The 26766-nt window shown below is 39.8% G+C and overlaps 1 protein-coding gene across 3 annotated transcripts in view; it reads right to left on the bottom strand.

Annotated features, from left to right (window-relative positions):
* Window positions 1-26766, bottom strand: part of CYFIP1 (cytoplasmic FMR1 interacting protein 1) — a 169027-nt gene that overhangs the window by 8668 nt on the left and 133593 nt on the right. For all 3 annotated transcript variants that reach the window (XM_043994180.1, XM_043994179.1, XM_043994182.1), the window contains 2 exons: window positions 20116-20259; window positions 9406-9496 (listed from right to left, as the gene is read on the bottom strand). In XM_043994180.1, the coding sequence (XP_043850115.1) occupies window positions 9406-9496; window positions 20116-20259 (235 nt within the window). The remainder of the gene's footprint in view (window positions 1-9405; window positions 9497-20115; window positions 20260-26766) is intronic.

Here is a 26766-nt window from a genome sequence, read left to right as displayed (position 1 = left end):
GGATGCTGGACTTAATAGCATAGCATAGCATAGCATTCAAAGGCCCTCTCCAGCTCTTAGATTCTCTGAACTTTTAATGTAACTAAGTTAGTATCATCACTTTTTTAAAATCATATTTTGAGCAGCCTAACCATGAGCAAGCAAGGAATATCCCTCCAACTATTTTTAAGCCTTCCTTCGTTTTGTAATTAATAACCATAAAAAATGTGTCTTATTGAATTGACTTCCCAATTTTGTAGTTATTTTGAATGTGATTTCACTATCAATTCCTCCAGAATTTTGTGGCAGCTATGTAGAAATGCTCATTCTTAGGCAAATATTTTGTATCCAATGGCCTTTTTCTCCACTGTGTTCTCATATTCCTTGACCAGTCTTCAGCCTTTGACACTGAGTAATTTTTCCACTTGTGATTCCTTTTCACTGGAGAAATTTTTACGGGACCCTAGGTATATAAGTATATAAAGTAGTTATACCTAATCTTTTATTGTTGCCAAAAGTTTTGTGACTCCCCTACATTTAGTTACACAACCACATATGGGGTTGCTATCCACAGTTTAAGAAGTTTTGATCTAGAGTAGCAATGCTCAAATTTTTTTTGTCTCAGGATCTCTTTACACTCTTAAAAATTCTTAGGAATTCCTCCAAAGAGCTTTTGTTTATGTGAGCCATAGCTATGAATGTTTTACCATATTAGAAATTTAAATGGCTTAGTATTATTATGAAAATAATTAATATCTCACAGAACCCCTAAAAGGGTCTTGGGGACTCCCAGGATCCCTGGAACACTTTAAGAACCACTGATCTGGAGTACTGAAATATTCTCCTAAATGGTTTTCCTATCTCCAGTCTATCCCTTTCCAATTATTCTCATACCACTTATCATTCTATGTAAGTTACACTCTACTCAAAAACCTTAATGTGGTTCCCCATTCACTGCCTTCTAAAACAAGTATAAAAGTCCTGATCCTGATAGTTAAACTTTCCATAAGCCGTCTTCGACCTACATTTACAGCCTAATTTCATATCACTCACATATGCCACTGTATTATTCGTCATTCTGTCCCTTCATCCTCCTCTCCCATATCTGTGCCTTTGATCATACTAGCCCCCAGGCCCAGCATGGACTCCCTCCTTCAGGCCCAACTCAGGGGTCACACCTCTTCCATGTACCTTTTCCTGAATTCTTTTTTTTTTTTTTAGTGAGGCAATTGGGGTTAAGTGACTTGCCTAGGGTCACACAGCTAGTAAGTGTTAAATGTCTGAGACAGGATTTGAACTCAGGTACTCCTGACTCCAGGGCCGGTGCTCTATCCACTGCGCCATCTAGCTGCCCCTCCTGAATTCTTAAGTAAAAGTCATCTCAAATTCAAATTCCCCTTAGCCTCCTGTTGACCCTTGTGTAGTTACCGAATGTTCCCTTCTAGCACAGATGTTTTTACATGCTTTCCCTTACTTCTCATTTGAATAGAGATCCTTGAGATAATATTTTGCATTGCAGTTATGTGGTCTCCAATCCTAGCATCATGTCTTATACAGAGTAGGTGCAAACTATTTGTTTAATTTAATAGACAAGTGCCACAAAATAAATAGGATTTGCAGCCCTGGCTTAAGATCATATTTCCTTAGTACTAGTTATTTTATAGGTACTTCCCCTTAAATGACTTTTTAATACAGTTCTCTCTTTTAATAGTCATCTTTAAATTTGTGGTTTATCAACTATTTTATCCAATTCAAATCCAGGAGAGGCTGGGATAGGGTTTTGACCAGATTATTTCTGCTGGTTAGGTTAAAACTAGAGCCCACTAGGAAATGCCAGATAATTTAGTATTTTTTTTTTAACTGAGAGCTTGAATTTAATCTGTTCCCTGAAATGACAACTGATGGATTAGGAACAGTTACTGACCACTCCCTCCAGTCAGTGCTCTGATCCTTTTACCCAATCCATAACCAGCAAAATCAATGAATTATAACAAAACAGAGGCCATCTCTTTACTATAGGCCCCAACCTCAAAAATCCAAAAAATAAGCACTGGAGATTTGCTTTATTTCATATGGGACTGGATGGGCAGGGCACCCCAATCTTTCTGTATGATAATTTTGGAATCCTCCAAACCATTCCCAAATGAAAATGGAAAAAGGAATAGGGAACAGACACACAGTACAGCTTTACATCAGAGTAGCGTATTATGTTTATGTAAATATATTTTCTGAAGACAAAGCAGCACTTGTATTTTGCATGGTAGACTTTAAAAATGTATTGTTAGGGGCGGCTAGGTGGCGCAGTGGATAAAGCACCGGCCCTGGATTCAGGAGTACCTGAGTTCAAATCCGGCCTCAGACACTTGACACTTACTAGCTGTTTGACCCTGGGCAAGTCACTTAACCCCACTTGCCCCGCAAAAAAAAAAAAAAAGAAGAAGAAGAAGTATTGTTGCCCTTTTTTTTTTGTTTTTTGTTTTTTTGTGGGGCAAGTGGGGTTAAGTGACTTGCCCAGGGTCACACAGCTAGTAAGTGTCAAGTGTCTGAGGCCGGATTTGAACTCAGGTACTCCTGAATCCAGGACCGGTGCTTTATCCACTGTGCCACCTAGCCGCCCCGTATTGTTGCCTTTTTAACTACTTTTCCTTCTACAAACTTAGAGAAACACTGAAGCAAAACCAAACCACACAATGACAATATATCTGAGAGAGTATAAAACCATTTCACATGTCTAGCCCTCCACCCTCCCTGTAAGAGTTTTATTATCCATGCTCTAGAATGAAGACTCTTTATTCTGATTCAGAGTTTAGCTGCTTGTCAGGGTTCCTATTCATTCAATAAGCATTTATTAAACACTGATCTGTGTAAGCACTGGGGATCCTAAGACAAAAACCAAGTGGTCCCTGACCTCAGGAAGTCTACATCTGAGTGAACTGGGTTTAAAAGAGTTGAGTTTTACTGTTCAAATATTTGTGGGGGAAAAAAAATCTATCTACACACACACATGTATGTGTATGTAAATGCATAAAAAATTTGCTGGGACTTGATTTATTGCCCTTTTTCTTGGCATATTTACTTTCCTAGAATCAATAATTCTGACAGTCCACATGATTCAACACCTTTGGATTGGAAGAGGAGACAGAATTTGTCCAGTCCCCTTCCACTCTTCAGCCTTCATACTTTCAGGTATTATCATGACTTGGAGGGGTAGGGGTAGGTCCATCACACTTCCTGGGTCATCCCCTCCTATGCCTCTTTCCCAACCCAACTGAACATATTTATACAGATTAAAAACTCCTTATTAAAGTGAATGCCAGGGCACTCTAATGTCTGTGCTGAGCACCGATAATCACCAGCTGTGTAATTACAGTGGATTTATATTATGCTTCTTATAATGAGACAACGTGGTTTAGTGAATAAAGGGTCAGCCCCAGATAAAGAAGACTTGGAATTAAGAACCATGTCTGATATATACTGGCTGCTCTTGCCCAACACTGTGATGTGGAGAATTGCGCTGCTCATCAGCCACTGGTAGTGGTAGTACCACCACTTAGTTAAGGTCCTAAGAATTCTCTATACTATATAAACCATAGGCCATTATTTTTAAAAGTACAATTAAAATAAATTACAAACACACACACACACACACACACACACACACACACACACACACGGTTTTAAACGATCTGGTCTAACCTGTTTTATTTCTCTTTGCAAACCCTATGGGACAGTCAAACCCACCCTTCTGTGGCACTTCATCTCCTGTCTCTACCTTTGTATTGGCTGTCCCCCACACCTAGAATGAACTCTCTTCTTACCTCTGCCTCACCAAATCCCTCTCTTCCTTTGAAATGCAGCTCAAGTACCAATTTCTACATGAAAGCCTTCCTGAGTCCCCTCAAATGCTCAGTTGTCCCACCCAAATAACTGTGTGGTTAATACTTACTTGTATTCTCCTTTTTATTTATTCTGATTATACTTCTACATATATTTCCTGTCTCCCCAGGTAGCATATAAGCTTCCCTTAGCTCGTCTTGTTACATTCTTTGTTTTGTTTTGTTTTGTTTTTTGGTGAGGCAATTGGGGTTAGGTGACCTGCCAAATACAGCTAGTAAGTGTCACATGTCTGAGGCCAGATTTGAACTCAGGTACTCCTGACTCCAGGGCCGGTGCTCTATCCATTGTGCCACCTAGCTGCCCCTTTGTTTCATTCTTTATATTTATTTCCCCAGTATGATGCCTGGCAAATAGTAGCCCCGTAATAAATGCTTACTGATTAATATATACCGTGTATGCCCATACATATCCCACTCAACACTTATGATCACTCAATATCAATTAAACATCTTCCCACTAGATGAATGATTTTTCCAGTACAACTTTTAGAGCCCTACTTAAATCTTTTCTCTCGTTTTCTCTGCCTTTTCACCAGAGGGAGAGGCTGTCAAATGAAAGCAACCTAATGAGTTCAAAATTGTCACTGGTGGTCCTGGCTTCCATTTTTGGAAGGTCCCTGTGGATTACCTCTGCCTGAGAGGATGCTGAAAGGATATGGGTTCCCAGAGGAAGAGTCACAAAAATACCACCTGTCTTGTCTGTCTAGGGCAAGAGTTAAGATGTGGATTAGTTTTCAAAATATTTTGGTGACTGCATTTCAATATAATTGGTTTCCTTTGTAATCCCATATAGTTTATTTTGTGCACTTAAAAACCTTATTGTGAGAAGGCATACATAGCCTTTGCCCAACCGCCAAAGGGGCTCATGACACCAAAAAGTTTAAGAACCCCTTTTCTAGGGCCAGTGGGAGGGTAAACTCTTGATAACTCTTGGGAGCCAAAGTGGTCTAATGTAGTGGCAGCCCATTCTAAACTTTTTGGATAATCTCCTAGATATCAATTTAAAACCTTTACCTCTCCCTTTACCACCCCTGAAGAGAAGATCTCTTCCATTCTATATGCTCAGGAGGCAGCACAAAAGAGGAAAGAATGTTAGACAGGTAGAGGACTTGGGCTCAAATGATGCCTCTTCCATTTATTATCTCGTGTGCAACCTCACCTACCCACTCCGGACTTCAGTTTCCTTACCTAAATAAAGTGGGTTAGACTCTATAGTCTCTTTTAAATCTAAAATTTACCTATCAGTACCTGTAGACAAAAGGACAGAGCAAATGCGTGGGTGTGCCAAATTGCAGGGTATACTCACTCTCCTGTTATAGAGTATTAGCAACAACTATCCCATTGCAGAGCTTAGTTATTTTTTTAAAAGTAGGCCACTGGGGCAGCTAGGAGGCACAGTAGATGAAGCACAGGCCTTGGATTCAGGAGGACCTGAGTTCAAATTTGCCTCACACACTTGACACTTACTAGCTGTGTGACCCTGGGCAAGTCACTTAATCCTCATTGTCCTGCCCCCCCCCCATTAGGCCACTGATTTTATGCCCCCCCCCCCCCCCCGTCTCTTTTTTGTACTTTACCTAGTGTTTATCAAAGCACACAGATGCAGTCAAAAACCTCCAACAGCCTGTGGCTCTGAAATGGTTCATTCCTTCATTCAAAGATTAAATAAACACCTACTGTGTGCAAGGCACCATGATCACTCTCATGGGTACATCAGCATCGCAGCTTGCTTTCTGTACTGGGTCCCTTGACAGTCTGGAGATCTCCACAAAATAATTAAGCAGCAGAAAAGGTTCTGTCATCAAGTTCATTAAAAGGACAAACCTGAAAAAAACTTATTTTGAAAGCAGCTGCATTTGTGTGACTAAGTGCCACAGGCTGAAGAGTCTTGCAAGGCATTTAAAAGATAAATCCTTTATGCTTTGTTATGGGGAAGGCTCTAATTTTGATGTCAGCGAGAAGGGGGAAAGTATAGTGTTCAAGGGAGCACTTCCTATTACTCATGTGTAACAGTCCTCATTAAAAAACAGGCTGTGGAAAATAAATGAACCAAATAAAGCAGAGGAGATCTACAACATGTTAGCCTCCATTTCTGCATCCCAAATGCTATCACCAGAAAACTCATGTGGCAGAGGCCACATTTCAGTTCTGATGCAAAGCAACACAATAACACTTGAAAATGGGTAGAATTTTGGAAACGTAAGTTCACAAGGTAAGGGTGCCAAAGGGCAGGGATTAGGACCAAGAATTTCAAGGACTACCCAGGCTAACTATCTTTGTGCTGCTAATACTACTTCCTAGGTAGACATTTAAGACCTTTTACAATCTTGTCTCCTCAAACTTTCCCAACATCACCCCCTATTCTCTTTCTTCAAGAACCCTCTGCTATGGTCTGGCCCCTCTCCTCACTGCTCCCCCATCATACAGACTATGCTTCCAACCCTTCTGGATGGTATTCTCTTCTAGAAGGCCTTCAAATTAATTCATCTCTCCTCTTTATCCAAATTCATGGCCTTCATGGTCCAATTCAAGTCTTGCCTCCCACCTGAGGCCCTCCCCAACTAGTCATTCAGTCAGTAAGCATTTATTAAGTGTCCACCCTATACCAGGCACTATGCTAAGCTATAGTTTCCTGGCTTTTCTGACCTTTTCTGGCATTTACGGTCTGGCCTGCTCATTCTGGCACTTATCGAGTCCCCTGCCTCTAAGACAAATATTTCTCAGACTATGGACAGAAAACCTTCACCTCCAATTCTTATTAGCATCATTCTCTCCTCTTCCCTCCCATCTGCCAATGTCTTCTAACTCTGCTTCCACCCAACCAGTCAAAACATTACAATTTTGGCTCCTTTAGGTACCTAGGTGGCACAGTGGATAAACTGGGTGTCAGGAAGACTTGAATTTGAATCCTGCCTCAGATAATGACTACATATAGGAGGAAAAGGAAGGGGGAAGGGAGGGAGGGAAGGAAGGAGGAAGGAACAAAGGCGGAGAGGAAGGAAGGACCAAGGGAGGGTGGAAAGGAATGAGGAAAGGAAGTTAGAAAGTTAGTATTTATTGCGTGCCTAAGGAAAAATGAGATAATATTTGTGAAGTGCTTAGCATATAGTATCTCATTTTATCCTCCTAACAACCCTAGGAGGTAGATATTTTTTGAGATAGATACTGAGATATAGTAGATACTGAAGCAAACAGGTTAAACGACTAGCTAGATATAACCTCTCTCAGCTTCCTCATCTTTAAAATAGAGGTCATAAGAGCGCCTACCTCCCATGGTTATTGGGAGGATAAAATGAGATCATATTTGTAAACCTTAAAGTGCTATATAGATGCTATTATTATTATTATTATTTTATATCATTATTTGAAATTTCTGACTTTGTCTTGTGGGTACAAACACTGAACACACCCACGCACACATATGCCAGGGCTGCAGGAAGACTTTGTGATGGAAAGCTGGCTTTGAAAACAGCTCCATTAAAATGTTTTGATACATGAGAAGATTTTATGATTCATCACTGATTATGTCAACTGTCAAACATGCTTACATCCCAAATAAGGAAACTATGTCTTTTGAGGAAAAGAAAACCCCCTTTGTGTGTGTGTGTGTGTGTGTGTGTGTGTGTGTGTGTGTGTGTGTGTGTGTGTGTGTGTGTGTGTGTGTGTAAAGAAAGAAACTTGTTTTCTTTTTAAAGATAAAGACTCCTGCCAGGTTCAATTTTCACTATAAGATGAGACTATGTTGAATAGCCCCAAAATAAGTATGCTGCAAGCCACTTTAAGACTGTTACCATGGGAACAGAATCTTTGGGTAAGGCTCCTAAAGACCTAATATGCCCGTTTGTAGCTTATGTTCCCTTAAGTAGGGATGAACTCTCATTAGAAGAAAAATCTGTAAAAACAGCCTGGAATGGTGGGAGTCTTATTTAATCAATCAAACCCAATAAAATCCTCCTAATGAAAAGTCTGATTTGGGGAATAAAATTCAGGGACTGTTAAGTTACTTAAGAGTAAAATCTGATGTGTAGCCATAAGCAAAAAAAACCCCCAGTCCACTACTGAAATAAGCAGGGATTCAGTGTAGTTCTGGCACTAGAGCCGGAGGTTAAGATATTTCATTCTAGGAAGAGGGCTACTGAAGCTCTCCCTCAGGCAAGAGAAGTGGGAATAGGAAGCAGGTAGCAGAGACTGGTAAGTCTCTGAGCATATTGAGCTAGGGATCCAAAAGTGTGGAAAGGGCTTGTGGATTTCAGTAAGGGTCTACTACTTCCTCAAAGTGGCTGAAATGGATGTGCAATTTGTTATTACAATTGATATATGTATATGTATGAATGACACAGGTTTTTCATGTCGATCCTCCTCCTTTCTGGGAGTTACCTTTTTTCCTTTTTTTTTTTGTGAGGCAATTGGGGTTAAGTGACTTGCCCAGGGTCACACAGCTATTAAGTGTTAAGTGTCTGAGGCTGGATTTGAACTCAGGTCGGGAGTTACCTTTCAAATGTTCCTACAAAAATCTGCATTTCTAAATGGATCAGACCCAAATGCAATGACCAGAAGAGTAAGATGTATTGGCGTATGGTTAGAGACTGCTTTTTTGGTGTCATACCCTTTCCCCCAAACCTGAACATTACCAAAAAAAAGTACATTCCTTTGGAACAGATAATTCTAGCTTCATCTTGGCATTCATTTTCTTCAAACACAAGCCAAACTATTTAATACCAGTCCACACTTCCTCCTTTCCCCATCAGAATTTAGACACTCACTTCAAAGCCATCAATTCTATGGGCCATAACAATGTGGGTCTTTCCACTTATTCTGTCGTCCTCATTGGACATTATTTCCCTCTCCCCCACTCTCTAATCCAGTCCAATGGGCCTTCTCTCCTTTCCTTACAAAACCACTCCATCTCCTCTCCCAGCCTTTGCACTAGCCATGCCACATGCCTACAATGAACACCCTCTTTACCTCTGCTTTACAGATCCCCTCTCTTCCATCAAGAACCAGCTCAAGCACAGAGTCTTCTGAATGAGGCCTTTCCTGATCCCAACAGTTCTCCCTCCCAAACTACCCTCAACTACCGTGTGTGTGTGTGTGTGTGTGTGTGTGTGTGTGTGTGTGTGTGTGTGTTTTCATATGTGTTTACTTTAAATTTGTGCAGCATGTAAGTTACAGCATATGGACCAGACCCCTCCATTAGGCTGGAAGCTCTTTGAAAGCAGGGACTGTTTCACTCTTTGTACTTATACCCCAGTACCTGAAGGCATAGTAGGTACTTAAGAAAACCTTAACTGATGAAGTGTAGCTAATTGTCAACAGCTTTTTTAGAATGCATTTCAGGGGCAGCTAGATGGCACAGTGGTTAAAGCGCTGGCCCTGGATTCAGGAGTACCTGAATTCAAATCCGGCCTCAGACACTTGACACTTACTAGCTGTGTGACCCTGGGCAAGTCACTTAACCCCCATTGCCCCTCCCACACACAAAAAAAGAATGCATTTCTATAAGGAAAGGAGCGCAGGTGCACACACTCACCAGGAGAGCCATACTCATGTCTGGGCAATCGGCAGATCTTTGGCATCACTTCCATCAGTGTCTTCACATACTGAAGAATGGTACCTTGCAACTGCAGGGAACAGAAACATTGGTAAATTGGTGTTACTAAGAATACTTTGGTAATTCATAAGGTCTGATTTCACCAATGGAGAGGCTCCATACACTAACAGGTCACATCCCCATAACCTTAGGAGATGGGTTTCCATGAGCTGCCGTGGTCCCAAATATCCACCACCAGACATTTCCCAACTTTCTTTCCACCGAGCGTTCTTAGTAAACGAAGAAAAAGTTAAGCAAAACTGAGCAACAAAACATCTGTCTAGTTTTATACAACATTCTGCACCCACAGTCCCTCCCGCCTCTCTACTGAGAGAAGGGAAGTGTGTTTTATCATCTGTTCTCTGGGACCAAGATTGGTCAATGCAATTAAGCTGAGCTTGGCTGTCCCTGATGCTGTTTTACTTATGTTACTGTAGTCACTGCATTTATATTATTCTCCTACTTTTTCCTTACTTTGTACTGCTTCAGTTCATACAACTCTTTCCATTTTCTAGAATTTATCAGTGATTATTTCTGATGGTGCAAGTACATTTCATTCCATTTATGCCACACAGCTCCCTTAGAAGCTGAGAATTTCTGCTCCCAGTGATGATACTGATTGCCAAAGTTTCATGATACAGAGATGGCAGCAGAGTTAAGAATTTGGTCTCCCCCTATCTGTTACAGGTTCCTGCCTAGAGAAATGGTTCATTATGAATCATTATTGTACATCATTATGAAGCTACAGGGTCTGCACCTCACCCCCAGGGTGTATGCATTTAAGATGAAAACAATGACAAAGAGATGCTAACCTCAGAGGTATCAAAGTCAAATAGAAACAGTGCCACTAAATTATACATAAGGATCTCTTGCTGACAGCATGCTGATTCAGAAAACCACAAATTAACATCATCTATGCTCTATTGTATTTATTTATTAAGCATTACTTTTGGGGGGGGGGGCAATGAGGGTTAAGTCACTTTCCCAGGGTCACACAGCTAATAAGTGTCAAATGTCTGAGGTCAGATTTGAATTCAGATCCTCCTAAATCCAGGGCCTGTGCTTCATCCATTGTGCCAGCTAGCTGCCCCCCCCCCCCCCCCGCAAAAAAACATTTTAATCTGGTTCCAGCAGCACTCTGGAGAGTTGGGCCCTTTGGGTTTGCCATTTCTGTTCTACATGGTATATCTTCAAATTCATTAGTAACATTATCCTCAGACCTAAAGATATGGACTCCACTGGCAAGGTTGTTTTGTAACAACTCAGAGGATCTGGATTCAAATCCAACCTTGGATGCTTACTCTCAAGTGTGATGTGTTGGGCAAGATTCAACAGAGCACTGGACTTGGGAATCAGGAAGCTCTGAGGTCAAATCCTACCTCAGAAATTCACTAGGTGGGGATGATCTGGGCAAGTCACTTAATTTCTCTAAGGCCCTGTTTCCCCAACTAAATGAGGGGGCTAGAAGTGCAGCCACTTCCAACTCTACATTCATGATCCATACTATGCTCATAATTTCTTTTTCTTATAAAACTCATTTAACATAGCCAGTGTTAAATGCTATTAAACATCTCATGCATCTATAAAGAATTAGAAAGCCTTAGGTTTATGCCTGAATTGCTACTGACTCATTAACTGACCCAAGAAAAATGAATCTGCTTCTCTGTGCTTCAGTTTCCATACTATTATTAAGATGGAAATAATACCAGTAAGCCTTTAACTACCTCAAAGGATTCATCAGTGAGTCTGTAAAATACTTTTGATCCCGTGAAAGGAAGAGGACTTTTACCCTTAACATCTTGTTATATAAAGCACTTTACAAACATTAACTCGATCCTTACAAATCCGTTCAACTTCAACTGCTACTCTTTAGCTCTCCTGCTGATTGTCCTGTTGCTTGATAAAGTCCTGGGTTTCAATGATTTATTTTAAATTCGTTTTGACTCACCATATCTGAGGGTTGGTCCAACTATAGATAGACCTGTCAGAGGCCTATCTATAGTCAGGATATTAGCCATTCTAAGGCAGCAGCACCTATGACTCACAGAACCAGAGATCGACAAAAGCAGAAGCTTTTGCTCAGAATAGACGTAGAAAATGGTACTGCTACAATGGTTCTCAAACTTTTCCATACCCAAGACCCATTACCAGCCCATTCAGAGGTCTTCTGAGTCGGTCTATGGCTCATGTTCCCTTCCACAAGGGGAAAAAAAAGCCCTATTTTATTTTTGAGGTGTCACCACGCCTAAAGAACTATTTAGAGCTCTGTAACTCCAGCAGTACTCCTGGCACTACAGCACAAAGACAAACAACCTTGGAAGATGTAAGTACTCTGATTGACAGAATCGACAACCATGATACCAGAAGACTGATGCTGACAGAAGGTTACCCATCTCCTCACAGAGAAGGGACAGACTCAGAGTAGAGAAGGACAATTTTTCTTTTGAGAGGCTGGGGATGTGGTCAAAATGGTAATTTGTTTTGCCTGACTCTGCATGTGTCACAAGGATTTTCTTTTTCTTTTTTTCCCCCCAGTGGATCAGGTGGAGAGAAATTTCTGTTAATTGAAAAAAAAAATTTTTTTAAGATAGTACTGAAGGAAGGTTTTAAAAGCAGTCCCAGAAAGAGGAAATTGCCAAGTATACTTTCCTTGCACAACTCCTGGGGCACCACTACTACCAAACTGTTGCAAATTGTTGACTCCCAGATGTTCAACCTCTTTGAAAGTCCCTTGGCAAGATTTCTGGACATTATAAATCTCTCAGTCTTCAAAGTGATACAATACTAGAAATTTACTCTTAAATATCCAATATTCTTTGCAAAAAATCCATCATTTTGGTACAGTAGGAAAGGTACTGGGTATTTGTAGTTTCCTGGGTCTAGTTGTGTTTTTGTTGCTGTTGTTTTGAAGCAATCGAGGTTAAGTGACTTGCCTGGGATCACACAGCTAGTAAGTGTCAGTAGTCTCTCCCCCCCCCCTTTTTTTTGCAGGCAATGAAGGTTAAGTGACTTGCCCAGGGTCACACAGCTAGTAAGTGTCAAGTGTCTGAGGCTGAATTTGAACTCAGGTCCTCCTGAATCCAGGGCCAGTGCTCTATCCACTGTGCCACATAGCTGCCCCTTAGTAAGTATCTAAAAGCATATTTGAACTCATGTCCTCCTGACTCCAGGACCAATATTCTATCCACTGTGTTACCTACTACCTGCTTTGGATTTGTAGTTTCAGAACTTGGGTTCAAAACCCAACTCTGTCACTTTGAAGAAGTCACTCAACCTCTCTAGCCCTCAGTTTCTTTATCTGCAGAATAAAGTGGCTGGGCTAAATGGCCTGGGGTTCCTCCCAGCTTTAGATTTATGAGTCTGTTTATCTAACACAGTGATGGTACATCGTTGTGAATCACAAAAGGCACATGCATATAGCAGACATAAAGAGGCTCTATGTAGCATTTTATCAAGGATGACCTATATTTGAAGAAATTATGCGAAAGATATCATCAAAGGCTTGAATGACTAAAAAAGTAGATGAGCCCATCATGAAGAGAAAGAATGAGAGATAAGAGATGGATTTAGGTTGAGGGATATCTTGGTACATACTGCTGAGGTTCTAAAAAAATCAGTGTTTGATGGATCTTCTATGGAAGAGAGACAAGGACAAGAATTTCATATTAAGAAAAAGCATGGAGGGTCAGCTGGGTGGCGCAGTGGATAGAACACTGGCCCTGGAGTCAGGAGGACCTGAGTTCAAATCTGGCCTCAGACACTTAACACTTACTAGCTGTGTGACCCTGGGCAAGTCACTTAACCCCAATTGCCTCACTTAAAAAAAAAAGAAAAGAAAAGAAAAGAAAAAAGAAAAAGCATGGAAGACTTGCAATCTGCTGCAGGGAAGGACTTCCATAACCCACCTATATCAGTAAGATCAACATCTAACTATCCATTAAACATGTTGGAATCAAATGGTCAGTGTTAAGAGTGCCTGTGGAAAGATGAGTATATTAATGTGTTACTGGTAGAACTGTGAATTACTACAACTCCTTTGGAAAGTAATTTGTAATGTACCAAATGTACCAAAATGCTGATACTCTTTGACCTAGAGATACTTCTTTTAGGTATATGCCCCAAGGAAGTCGCTGACTAAAAAAAAAAAGTGTATGGGGGGGATGCTCCATATATACTAACAACACTTCTTGTATTAGCAAAGTAGTACAAACAAGTCAAATGCCCACTGAATGGGGAAAGGTTAAATAAATAGTACTACATGAATGTAATGAAATATTAATATGTTATGAGATGAACATGATGAATAGAAATTAGTATGGAAAGACTTCCATGAACCCACTCAAAGTGAAATAAAGAAAAAAACATATAAATGGATTACAATAATGTAAATAGAAAGAACACAAACCACAAAACAAATGAAACTGAATACTGTGATATTATAAAGACCAAGCTTAGACTCAAAGAAATAATAGGAAAAACCATTTCCCTTCATTCTTGTGGCAGAATTGAATGTTCCTGAGTATGAAACACTGCCTATAACAGGAGGGGTTTTTTGTTTTTTTGATGTATTGATTAGTTCTGTTGAGGGGTTTTTTGCTCCCTTTTTCCTATTTAAAAAAATTATTCTTTGTTAGAAGGGGTGGTTCTTTGGGAGGGTAAGTGGAGAAGGATACAAAGGGAAATGTGGGTGATGTAAAAGCACAAGACGTCAAACTATTTTAAAGAGAATCAAGTGGACTTGAAAAACTGGAACATGTAGGGAGAGAACTCTGAAAGTCACAGCTACAGAAAATAAATTTAAAATAATAATAATGGGCATGAACTGGCCAACAGTGTAGTCTACTCTATATTGATGAAAAAAATCACTCTTGCCTTGTGTTTATGAGGTGTGTTCTTTATCAGAGAAACAGAACTCCTCCAGTCTTAACCCCAGGTAAGTACTCAAGAATGAGTGGTGAAGCTGTGACTTTTCTGTAAGAGCCTTCATTTACACTTCCCTTTCCTTCTCAACAACAAGACCTTAACCACAAGACCACAAGATCTAGATTCAGTAAGAAAGCCACAGGAAAATGGTAGGTCTTACTAGTCATCATTAAGAGCCAAGACAGAGTATCTCTGTTAACAATGATTTTTACTTTAAAAAGGCCTTAAAAATGTCGAGTGGGGGCAGCTAGGTGGCGCAGTGGATACAGCACTGGCCCTGGATTCAGGAGGATCTGAGTTCAAATCCAGCCTCAGACATTTAACACTTACTAGCTGTGACCCTGGGCAAGTCACTTAACCCCAATTGCCTCACCAAAAATTAAAAAAAAAAAAAAGTCAAGTGATAGTGGCCTGCCATTTTTCCCTACTTCCAAAGTTCTGACTCCCATCCAGTCTAAGTTCTCTTTTATTACCCTACTTATTCTATTTTGAGAGGCGGTGTGGTGTCTTGGGAAAAAACAACAACAACAACAACAACAAAAAACCCCCAGCAACTCTTGGATCCAGGAGATCTGAGATCCAATTAATCAATCACCTAATAAAGCATTATGTACTAGATAGAAAGAGAAAAAAACCCTTCATCCAGAGAGTTTACATTCTGTTCTGACTTTGTAATAGAGTATGTGACTGCTGGGCAGTCTAGTGAATTGTGCTGGGCAGTCATGCTTTACCCTAAGTGTCAGTTTCCTAATGGTTAAATTAAGACGGTACCCGTATTGCTTATTCCATAATGTCATTTGGAGGAATGTGTTTTTTCTAAACTTTAAAGCACTACAAAAACTCCTTTTTGTCTTGCCTTTGAAATTCTAGGAGCAGCTGATTTGCTTTATAGAGATGAGAAGGCCATGCATGCATATACAGACTCTCCACCAAGAGCCATTAATAGCTTCAACATGGCAGAGTGAAAAGAAATTATGTGTGTGCTCACCCTTTATGTGAGCACAGGTCAGAGACTCAAGACTGGATAGTCAATGTTTCCAGTTCAAGAAACAGCAAAAGCTGAGGTAGTGATACTGTCCTGGAGAAGTATCACGGGAACTCCATGTGTTTACCCATGTGGCATGGACAATGTTTCTGAAACTCAGCTTCGACCCTAGATTTAAAACTGGAGAGAGGAGTGGAGTATCTAAGTGGCAAGTACCTTGGAGCAAGATGATCACTGCATGGTATCCCCAAAGCTGGAGGTGATGTAAGGAATTAAAGCTACGTGAGAGTAGACCTGTACTATGTTTCCTGCTCTTACTGTAAACTATTCATATACTTGTACAAGTCCCTCATTCAGTCAACATTTCTGCTTAGAGAGATGGGCAAAATTAGAGTTATTCTGGGGCTCTGAACAATCTCTTTCATACAAACCATTTTGGAGTTATAAATAGCATTTCCCAGATAGAAGGAAAATACTGCACAATCAAGAGAGAGCAAGGGTTCACAGTTTAGTAACAATTAACATCTTACTTCATCAAAGAGAAGAGTCCCTAAACTTTCAGCAAGCCCTTGGAGAATCATTTTCTTAAAACCATTAAATCTGTGACCTTGTCATTTAAGTACTATCTGCCTCAGTTTCCTTAACTATAAAATACAGATAATAAGAGAACCTAACTCTCAGAGTTGTTTTGAGGATCAAACGAGATATTTGTAAAGCACTTAATACAGTGCCTGGAAGATAGTAGGTACTTACTAAATGCTTGTTCTCTTTCCTTCTCTCTCTTTGATTCTCCTTTCCAACTTCCTTATCAATTGAAGAAATCAAAGAATTCTCTTGGCCTGATCATTAACCTAAGGGAGGAGTCCCTCCTGGGATGGTCAGGAGAGAGAGACCTGGGGGTACAGTTAAAAACTGATGAGTCCGGGCAGGTAGGTAACACAGTGGATAAAGCACTGGCCCTGGATTTAGGAGGACTTGAGTTCAAATCTGGCCTCAGACACTTGACACTTACTAGCTGTGTGACCCTGGGCAAGTCACTTAACCCCCATTGCCCTGGGGTGGGGGAACAAACTGATGAGGCCTTTCTCTATTTCCTCTCCCCTTTTTTTCTAGGGTGATTTATTATGTGTGCTTTCCCTAGTTGCAGTATATCTCTTTATCTTTCTTGTACTTCTAACCTCTGCAGTGTTTGCAAAGCAAATAATCGGGTCTGGTTTTCTTTTGTACGAATGGTTCAAATGCCTCTTCTTATTGAATGTTCGTCTTTTTTTATTAATGGTCAGGCTTAGGTTTGCAGCATATGTCTGCCACCTTGGGTTTTGCTGGGTATGTCATCCTGAACCTCTCTGCTCTTCAGAACATATTCTTCTATCTCCTGTGATTTCCAGTAGATGCCGAAATAGTCTTGAATTATTCAAATTTTCTTTCCTTTATATTTGAAGGTTTTTCTCCTGATGACTTGCAGAATTGTTTGCCACTGAAACGATAAATTTATCCACTATGTGTTTTGGAGTTTGTAGCATAGGATTTTTTTACTGGAGGCAGTCTGGATTATTTTGATTGATACGTTTTCTTGTATTAGTCCTTGCATTATGGCATTTGGGTTTTTTGACTTGTATTCTTCTGGGAGACCCATGATCTTTAAGCTGTCTCAGTACTGCCTGTATATGAGGTCAATATGTTTAGTTTGTAGATATCATGTTTTCCCGTGACACGACTGCTTTTTTCTTCTTTTCTTCCAGATTATCCTTCACTTCTCTCAGGAATGCTCTCCCTCCTCATCTTCACTTACTGGTTTCCCTGGTTTCCTTTAGGTCATACTAAAATCTCATTTCTACAGAAAACTTGCACTCCTGACCTGCTGCTCCCTCTTTGATGAGGTTTGCCACAGAGGCACTACTATTCTGCCAATTATTTCTGGGGTGTAGGCCATAAAGCCTAATTTCACCACTCTTATTTCTCTCTTGAACCACTGAGAAACATCTTACTGTGGTTTTATTCTCTCTAGAGAATCCACAGGGTCCTGTGCCTCAACAAGTGTTGATTCATTTTCCTTTGCCTCGCAATATTTATTCATAGATGTCTGGCCGTAGTTAGATCACCTGGAGGCCATTTTCCCTTATGTTAGTAGCATCAATCAATCAATCAATCAATCCTTATTACGGGCCAGACACTTTGGTAAGCACTAGGGATAAGATACAAAAAGATGCAAAAGACAATCTCTTCCCTCAAGAAGTTTCCAGTCTAATGGAGGAGACAATATGCAAACAAAACCAAGCTATATATAAGATAAATAGCAAATAAGTAACATAGAGGAGGTACTGGAATGAGGAGAGGTTGGGGAAGTCTTCCTGTTGAAGGTTAAATTTTAGTTGGGACTTAAAGGAAGGGTCAGTAGGCAGAGTGGAATGCTTATGTTCAAAGTTTTAAATGAAGTTTTCTTCGCCATGAGAGTTTTCATATTTTCAGGGGTTTTTCTTCATGTTTCTCTTACTGTTCACCTTATGACTCTTTTCCCTTTGGGAGAGGTTTCTCTGTGGGCTGAACATCAAAACTGTCTTAGCCCCTTCCCATTCTACAGAATCCACATTTCTCCAGCTTCAGTCTCTGCCCCAATTGACTTCCAGAAGGAAAAGAACTGGTCCCTCCAGGATTTGCTTCAGGCCCAGTGGATCCACCCACACATTCTAGCATTCTGTCCTGGTTCCTTCTGTTCTTCAGTTCTCTGAAGGCTGAATACTACTGTACTTCCACCTTGTAGTTCCAGGCAGAACAAGCTTTTACCTTTTTGTTTGTATGCACCTCAGGATGGAGTATGGGGTGGTACTGAGTTGAGTTCAGTTGCAAGCCACTGTGGCCTGAGGGTGACAGATAAGGCAGAAAGTGAACCTCACTAGAGTATCACAGACTGTGAAGACAACTGAAATTGCTTTATCTCTTATACACAAGTCTAATTTTGGAGAGGTTTGAAGTGAAAAAGATCAGAGAAATTGTCTGGCCTTTCACCTTGTTGTTCACTTGACCCAGAAGTCTTCCTGATTAGGGCTTTGGTAAGAATAATGTGACTCCATTTGGAGCTTTTTTGGCAAAGATACTGGAGTCAATCCGGCTCATTATACAGATGAGCAAACTGAGGCAAACAGGGTTAAGTGACCTGCCCAACATCATGTAGCTAGTAAGTGACTGAGGCTGCATTTAAACTCAGGTCTTCCTGACTCCAAACCCAGTATTCTATCTACTGTTACATGTGGATACACAAGTTACATGTAGATGCTTTTAGTAGGGCCACTAAGAGGGGACTGGGCTGTGATTCAGCAGAATCACATAAAGATCAGACATAAGATCTTTGTAAAACTTGCCCCCACAACACCTAAGATAATAAGCTGTGGGCAGGAAATGGCATTTGCTCTTGGCTGGAGAGATAGCAGTTGCGAGAGGGGTGCTATATGTCCAAGAGGTAGGAGTTCCCAAGGTCTGTATTTCTGGAGAAGTGTCAAGAATTTCTGGGCTAAGGACTGATCACTTAAGCTTGAGGAACAGTAAGGGAATTGGGCCATGAGGCAGAGACATAAAACTTTATACTTTATACTCCCTCACTACTATGAAGTATTTAGACCATGCAGTACTGGTGTCAATGGGGGTTTCCTCTCTATTAAGCTCAGAGTTGTTTTCCTTCTGGTGGTGAGGAGAGGGACTAAAGGGTTGTATTAATACATAGGGTTGTACTATAAGGTTTGGAGACCTGGAAAGGTCGCTGGGGTAGAAAGGACTCAGGACAATGTAAAAGATTAGCCCTATAGCAGCCCAAAGTCTATTTCTGTTCTGGAATCAATCCCAACCCTTAGGGTAATACTGTAAGATTTGAAACCTGTATAGATCATGGCAATATTAACTAGAGGGAAAGGAGAGTAAACTGATTATTTGGGTTCCTCTGAACCTTCTGCATTCTTTTTCTGGCACAGAATAAAAATTGCCCTATATCTGGCATACACTATTATTCTCAGTGCTTCTACAACAGCTTTTATACACACTGACATAGCTAAAATTCGGAAGTTCCCAAGGAAATCTGTGTAGAGACAAAATGAACAAAAGAAATATGATTGAGAAGCCACCCAAGACTGAATTCAGTCTGTGTAATCCCAAACTTAAGATCGTCAGCTATGGCTTATATGCACCAACTGGAGTTTATATATAGGTGCTGTCTTACTGACCCGTATAAGTTAGAAATCCCAGTCACATGAGGAAAGAAAGATTGAGAGGAAGGAAAATAAGGGGAAGAGATTGTCTAAAAGTGACCTGTTTAAAATCATATTTCAGTTTCCTCAGCAGTCATTTTTGTACAATGCTTTGATAATAGGTAGTTTTTTATTTTTCAAACCCAATCCAACAACCAAAATGTTAATGCTACTTTTATATCTGTATAGTACCTTTCTTTTTAAGGAACAGAAGGCGTGTGCACGCATGTGCACGTGTGTGTGTGTTTAAACCAGACGAATCAATAAAAATAGCCTGGAACTATTCCTTCTTGGATTCCACACAGAGAAAATGGATGGCAGTCATCCCAACAGGAGTTAAGATATCTGTGAAGCTAAATTTAATCCATTCTTTAAAAAAAAACAAAACCCAGCAGAATCACAGTGGACAGAAAGCAAAACATTCTCCTACATTCTCCTTCCACCTCCATGAATTAAAAGCAGATAAAGGAAAAAGAATAGATGGGAGAAATATAAATTTGTACTTACCAGGCTCTTGACGACCTTCAGTAACTCTTCCATTACCACAGCAATGCCCTGATAACCAAGAAGTCTGCAGATGACTTTAAAATGTGGAGGACCCACAAAGTTTCTATAGTTGCTATAAATGCTGGAGTAGGCCAAATTCAAAGCCTAGAGAACAGGAGAAAAAGAAGAGGAAAGGGGAAAAAATTCATGATGAACATCATTGGCTTAACACTCAGTAGAAGCAAGAGTCAAATGTAGAGCTCTTCATCTACAAAGATGGAAACTAAATTCAAGAATAAATTAATATGCATAATACACAGCACTTAAAATAAATTAAAATGGCTTCTGCTTAAAGTAAAAAATTGGAATATAGTAAATAACTGGGGGATGGGATGAGGATTTGGAGGTAGGAAACTTCATGTTTTCACCTCCTATATTTCCTCTGAGCGTTCAATTCACTCCCTACCTTCTCTAAATAGTTATCATTGACACCTTTTGACTCTTCCTAGGCTTGAATTTTTGCTTCTAATTAAGAGTTTATTTCATTATTAGGTATTAATTGGCTGACCAGAGTACATGAATAGAAAACTGGGGAGATCTAACTCCTGTTCACCAGGAGCAGGAAGTGAATAAAGACCCAAAGGAAACACACTCTGCCCAAGTCCTCTATTTTAGAAAAGTAGGTCCACACTACTATCTGTAATTCTCACATTATGCACTTGTTATTGTAATTATATTTCCCTAAAAACACTGGTTACTGAAGAATTTGAACATTCTTTGGGCCAAAAGTAAGTTCAGCAAGGAGCAAGGACTATTTAGTTTAAAACCAGTATCGGGGTCAAATCTAAAGTCACAGAGCTTTCTGATTAATCAGTTCAAAAAAATATTAACCAATCATACTGGTAATAAGCAAATGAACTGATTTCAATGCCAAGAAACTGTGCTATAAAAGCCAGGTCCAGATTACTGCAAATAATGAATCCCTTGAAGTGGTCACATGTATTTGAATTTGCACTATTTTATATAGTATTACTAGCCTTATTTTGCAGATATGGAAACTGGTTCAGAGGAATGAAGTGAGAGCTAGTAAGATTATAAACTGGGATTAGAGATAGGGAATCCTGGCACCAAATCTGGTGTTCTTTCCTCCAGACCAGAGTTCTTAATCTGAAATTTATGGACCCTTGTGAAAAGGGGCTATGAATTAGGATGAGAAAAACTACATCTTTATTTCACTAAACTCTGAATAAAATTTAGCATTTCTTTCAATTATTTCAAAACGTTATTAGGAGAAGGGTCCCATAAGCTAAAGGAGTTCATGCCAAAGGTCCATAATTTATAAGGAACCCTTGACTCTGCGCCTTGTGAATTCAAGGGTAACCAGAATGAATGGGAGCTTCTATATTCTTTATGCTTGCCAATTTATGGCCTCCAGATGACTTCTCAGAAATAAGGAATACCTGAAGGCAAATTAAGTCAGGATCACACCTAGACAGGTAACATCCTACTTTCTAAACGTAAAAGTTAAAGGCATTTCTAACAGCCTCCGGTTCTCTCTCCTACCAACATGATTGTCAGTGAGTCACACTAAGTAATAATGTTTCCAAAATGGGACAGTAAGGTTTCTTTCTAAGGCCTTCCACATTCTTGAGTCTCAAGGAGCAGTTTATATAAAATGGAGAAATTCCAAGTGGTTGTTTGGGTCAGGCATAGAGCTAAAAAGGTTAAGAGCTTATTTCACTTTAATCATATTTAAAAAAAAAAAATCTCAGGGCACACACCAAGCCTTTTCATCTAAAATAGTAAGTCTTTTAGGTTGTTCGGTGTTTGTTGTTTTTTTAATGGTTAGTGCTAGTTAATTTCGAACACCTACAAAAACATCCAGGAGAGTCAAAACTCTCCCAATCTTAAGGCCAAGAAATCTCATTTTGGGCACATCCATGTCTAAAAGAAGGCACAGACTGACTAGGTGTGGGTGTTAAGCGCTTACATCAGGGCAAGAGAGAGCATCTGATGCTGGATGCTGGCACAATCTCTGCATAGTTTTTTACATGAAGCGGAGCATAACCAAAGAAACAGGCAGACGGGTACTATTTAGCAAGTTTGAGAATCTGGCTTTGATTTACAAGTACAGCAAGATTACAAAGGGATACAGTTTGTAGAAGCTTTGGAAAGAGATACTAAAATGTACCCACAGAATTTAGCAGTCTGCCCTTTTAATTTAACACAGGTAATCAAATTGGCCTTCTATTTGTCCAGTACAAATCATACATAAATGGCTATGCTAGGATGGCTAGAGAAATACATGGAGAAAAAACAGAGGTCTCCCTCCATAGGAAGGCAGAAGAATGCAGGGGGGAGGAAGACAGGCTATTCATTCTGTAGTTCCACTTGGGAGCTGGGAAAATGCCCAAATTCAGAAGTACAAAATCTCAGGGGTTGACCCTAAAGACCTTCAAGTTCAACCCACACTTTCCCTATACATAAACACAGAGATCCCCTCCAAAATACACCTGAAAAGATGTTAACCAGCCTATGCTGGAGAGCTGCCCATGATGAGGAACTCACACAAAGTGTTAGGAACTGTTTCCCCTGCAATCAAGCCTAAATTTGACCCTTTGCCACTACTGTACACTTTGCCTGGTTTTGCCCACGGGTCAAGCAGAAAAAGCCTAATTCCTTTTCCATGTAAAAGCCCTTTAAATATATGAAGATAATAATCATGTCTCCATTATGTCTTCTCCTCATGGAGCTAAACATCCCCTGTTCCTTAAAACTGATCCTCATGTGGCATGAGCTCAATGCCTTTCACCATCTTGGTTGTGCATCCTTCTCCCTCCCTTCTATACCGCAACGATCTCCAGCTACTGTCTATTACAAAGGACCATAATGCAACACAATATTCCAGATGTGGTCTGATCAGGGTAAAAGAGCACTGGTCTATCACTGTCTTAATTTGGACACTAAATTTCCTTAAAAAAAAAAGTTAAACAAACAAACATAATACCTCAATACAATCTAATACTGCATTTGCTTTCTTGGATGATGTTGAGCTTGAAGTCCATTAAAATCTCCAGATTTTTTCAGACAATCTGCTGTCTAGTCCATCTACATCCCCTATCTTGTCCTGATGAGGCTGATTTTTAGAATGAGAGTGAAACTTTACATGCATCCCTTTTTATGTCATTCAGTTTGACTCCATGTTCTGGCCTGTCAAGATTCTTTTGAATACTGGCTCATCTAGTGGGTTAGCGCTTTTCCTCAGCTCTGAGCTCGAATTCTGCCTTAAATACTTAATAACTGTGTCATCAGAGTGAAGTTATTCAAATTTTAAAACCTCAGTTTCCTCATCCATGAAAAGGAAGATAGTTATGCCTGTGCTATTTATCTCATAAGATTGTTGTGAGGAAAGAACTTTGCATCTAGGTGACAGAGTGGTTAGAGTGCTGGACCTGAAGCTGGGAAGCCCCAAGTTCAAATGCAGCCTCAAATATTTATTAGCAATGTGACCTTGGGCAAGTCACTTAACCCCAATTGCCTCACTAAAAAAAAAAAAAAAAAAAAAAGGAAATAAGGTTAGTCTGCCCCAGCTCTGTGATCACTGCTTTTCTCTCTAGATATTCATCAACCACCCCTTCAGTATTAATTTAGAATTTTTCTAGAAGGGAAGGAAAGAGAAAACATATTTTAAAGTAATTACTATATGCCTTATATTATTTCATTTGATCCAGAAGTTAAAGTCAAGTTCAGATATTAGAAAGAATTTAAGTCATAAAAGATGAGGCATGGCGAGAGGCAGGTAATTTGTACCACTGAGAAGCCATTTGCCTTAAAATCTTTCAGGACCATGCTATGCTTTTGTATTCATACACTCTTGCCTCTTCCTTGATTCTGCACCTGTCTTTTAAAAAAATCAAAGTTGGCTAAATTCCTAGTTCATTAACATCAGTCTCTTTAGTTGACTCCCCTTTTCCTCCTCACAGAAACTGTTTCCGTATAGAACTCCAGTTCTTTAAATCCTACCTGGTCTTTTCTTGGAATTCTCTGAAATAAGACCCTTTGAAATCAATAGTGCATGTAAGACCAATTTCTTGCTTTCCTGTCCTTTTCCATCACGAATTCTAAAAGGATGTATTTACAGGCTCCCAAGGTTCTTATCACTTGCACTACAACAACCTGGCTGTTCATAAGGATCTGATTCAGAATAGAATTTCCCTTTATTGTTTCCTCCACATTTTGAAACAATAAAATTATCATCAAGTCAAGACTACAAATCATTAGTGGATGACCCACTTATGGCAGAGGGAGAATCCTAGTAGATATCTGAATAACTAAAGTTCCCTTTCACTATGATATCCTACCTTTGTGCCATGCTTATAATCTTTCTCTTTCAGTCCAGGCAGTCTGTGGTATACTCTGGTGACAATACTGCTCCTGTTTCTTACTGCTTTTCTCCACACCAGTGTTCTCCCACATGCTAATCTCCTCTAGTTCTTAAATTTTTCCTCATTACTATAGCTTTTCAACATATAATACTATTTGTTCCCCTTTCTCTATCTTGTTTCTTTTGAATTAGGTACCCTTCTAGATCCACATTCCAGTCACATATCTTAGTCTTGTGAGGTTCAGTGTTCCTTCCTCACATGGGTCCTCTAATTTTGCCTGCTAGACATACTTGTGATTTATTGTGGATTCCTTTCTGAGATTTCATTCATCTACCATGAATTTCTGGATGTTTCTACTACTCTTGTTCATACACTATCTTGTGCTCCTGGGAGAATAGATGCTATTTTACAGTTGCATGGAAACTCCCAATGACTGATGTATCTGTGTGTAAAACATAGTACTTCACAGCCATAAGGTGCTTAAAATTCTAGAACTGGGAACTAGAGGATGAATGTAAAAATATTTTGTAGAGTATAAAGCACTATGAAATATATTAATTTTATTTTCAAACTTGCAGATGACACAAAGTTGAGATGGGCAGCTAACACTTTGGTTGACAAGATCAGTATCCAAAAAGACCTTGTCAGACTAGATTAAATTTTAACAATAAGAATCTGTCCACTTCTGGGCAAGTTGCTTAACCCTCATTGCCCCCCCCCCAATAAATAAATTAAAATTACTCAGATTTGGGGCAGCTAGGTGGCACAGTACCAATAGAGTTGAATAATGCTAACCAGTTAGATTTATTTGATGTATAATGGCCCGTTCAGCTCTGATCAATGTATAATGACACACCTCTATCAAAAGAGGATAAAAACCATTATGGGTGTCTCTTGGTTCTCTGAGACCACATGGTTTCTGTCTTCTCTCTCTCTTGGGTCTCCTTGACACCACATGCTGTCTCTCTGGAAGACCACATGGGTCTTTTGGGAGCTGTTTTCCTACTCGAGCTAACTGACATGCTGAAGCTCTCTCCTTGCCTCCACTACCACATGGCCTGGGACCATGAGTAATTAAGGAGACATGTAGTCAATCCTTTACTAGTATAATATTGAAAAATTAACAATATCCTTACCCCAAACTGGTATCTATAGTAATTGTTTTTAACAACACAATGTGGGGCAGCTAGGTGGCGCAGTAGATAGAGCACCGGCCCTGGAGTCAGGAGTACCTGAGTTCAAATCCGGCCTCAGACACTTAACACTTACTAGCTGTGTGACCCTGGGCAAGTCACTTAACCCCAGCTGCCTCGCTAAAAAAAACCAAAACAAAACCAAAAACAACACAATGTAAAAATGTTTTACATAGTAAAAAGCACTGAAAAATAAAAGTTAATTAGTTTTATTTTCATATTGGCAGATGACACAAAGTTGGGATGGAGAGCTGCCACTGGATGACAGGATCAGTATCCGAAAAGACCTTATCAGACTAAAACATGAAGTTAAATCCAATAAGATGAAATTCAATAGGCACAAATGTTATCTTATACTTGGATTCAAAGAGAGCAACCACAAATTTGAAATATGGGAGGCACTGTTAAGTACCAGGTTGTCTGAAAAAGAACTGGAGGTTTTAGGGGGCTGCAATAAGAGGCATGGTTTTCAGGAATAAAGAGATCATTATGCCCCTGCAATCTGTCCTGATCAGCCCACATCTAGGGTACTTTGTTCTGTTTAATGAGGATACTGAAGAGAGCAATCAGGAGGGGAGAAATGCAACCAGGAGTGAGAGGCTTTGAGTTTATGGCATATAGGGCTCAGCTGAAGAAACTAGGGCTGTTTAGATTCTAGAACAGATGTCCAACAAGAACCCCTCAGAACTCTTTGTTGTCCATAAAGATGTCATTTAATCTGCATGGAGGATTTTGTCATATACCTGGTGACAGTGCTACACTTTGAATATATTACTATGTGGAAATGACATCCACCCCAAACTATGTGCCATTACTTTCACAAATCCCAATCATAACAGAGGTTTTAAGATTATGAGAAGTTACACATAACAAGACTCTGGAAAAAGTTAAAAGTCTCTGATTAGAACATGAAAGATGACTGGAATCCTGAATTTTATGCACTACTGCTCAGAGGGAGGAGCCACAAATTGCAAACACTTTAATAATTCTATTGGATTTGGGAGGTGGAACTGATGAGAAATGACATACTCTCAAAAAGGGAAGATGGGAGCAAAGAGCAGAAAAAAGCAACAGTAAAAACTACTTGAATGAAT

This window comes from Dromiciops gliroides, chromosome 3 (genome assembly GCF_019393635.1).
Source record: "Dromiciops gliroides isolate mDroGli1 chromosome 3, mDroGli1.pri, whole genome shotgun sequence".
NCBI classification, from domain to species: Eukaryota; Metazoa; Chordata; class Mammalia; order Microbiotheria; family Microbiotheriidae; genus Dromiciops; species Dromiciops gliroides.
The sequence above is the reverse complement of the archived record's forward strand: the minus strand, read 5'-3'. Positions and strand labels throughout refer to the sequence as shown.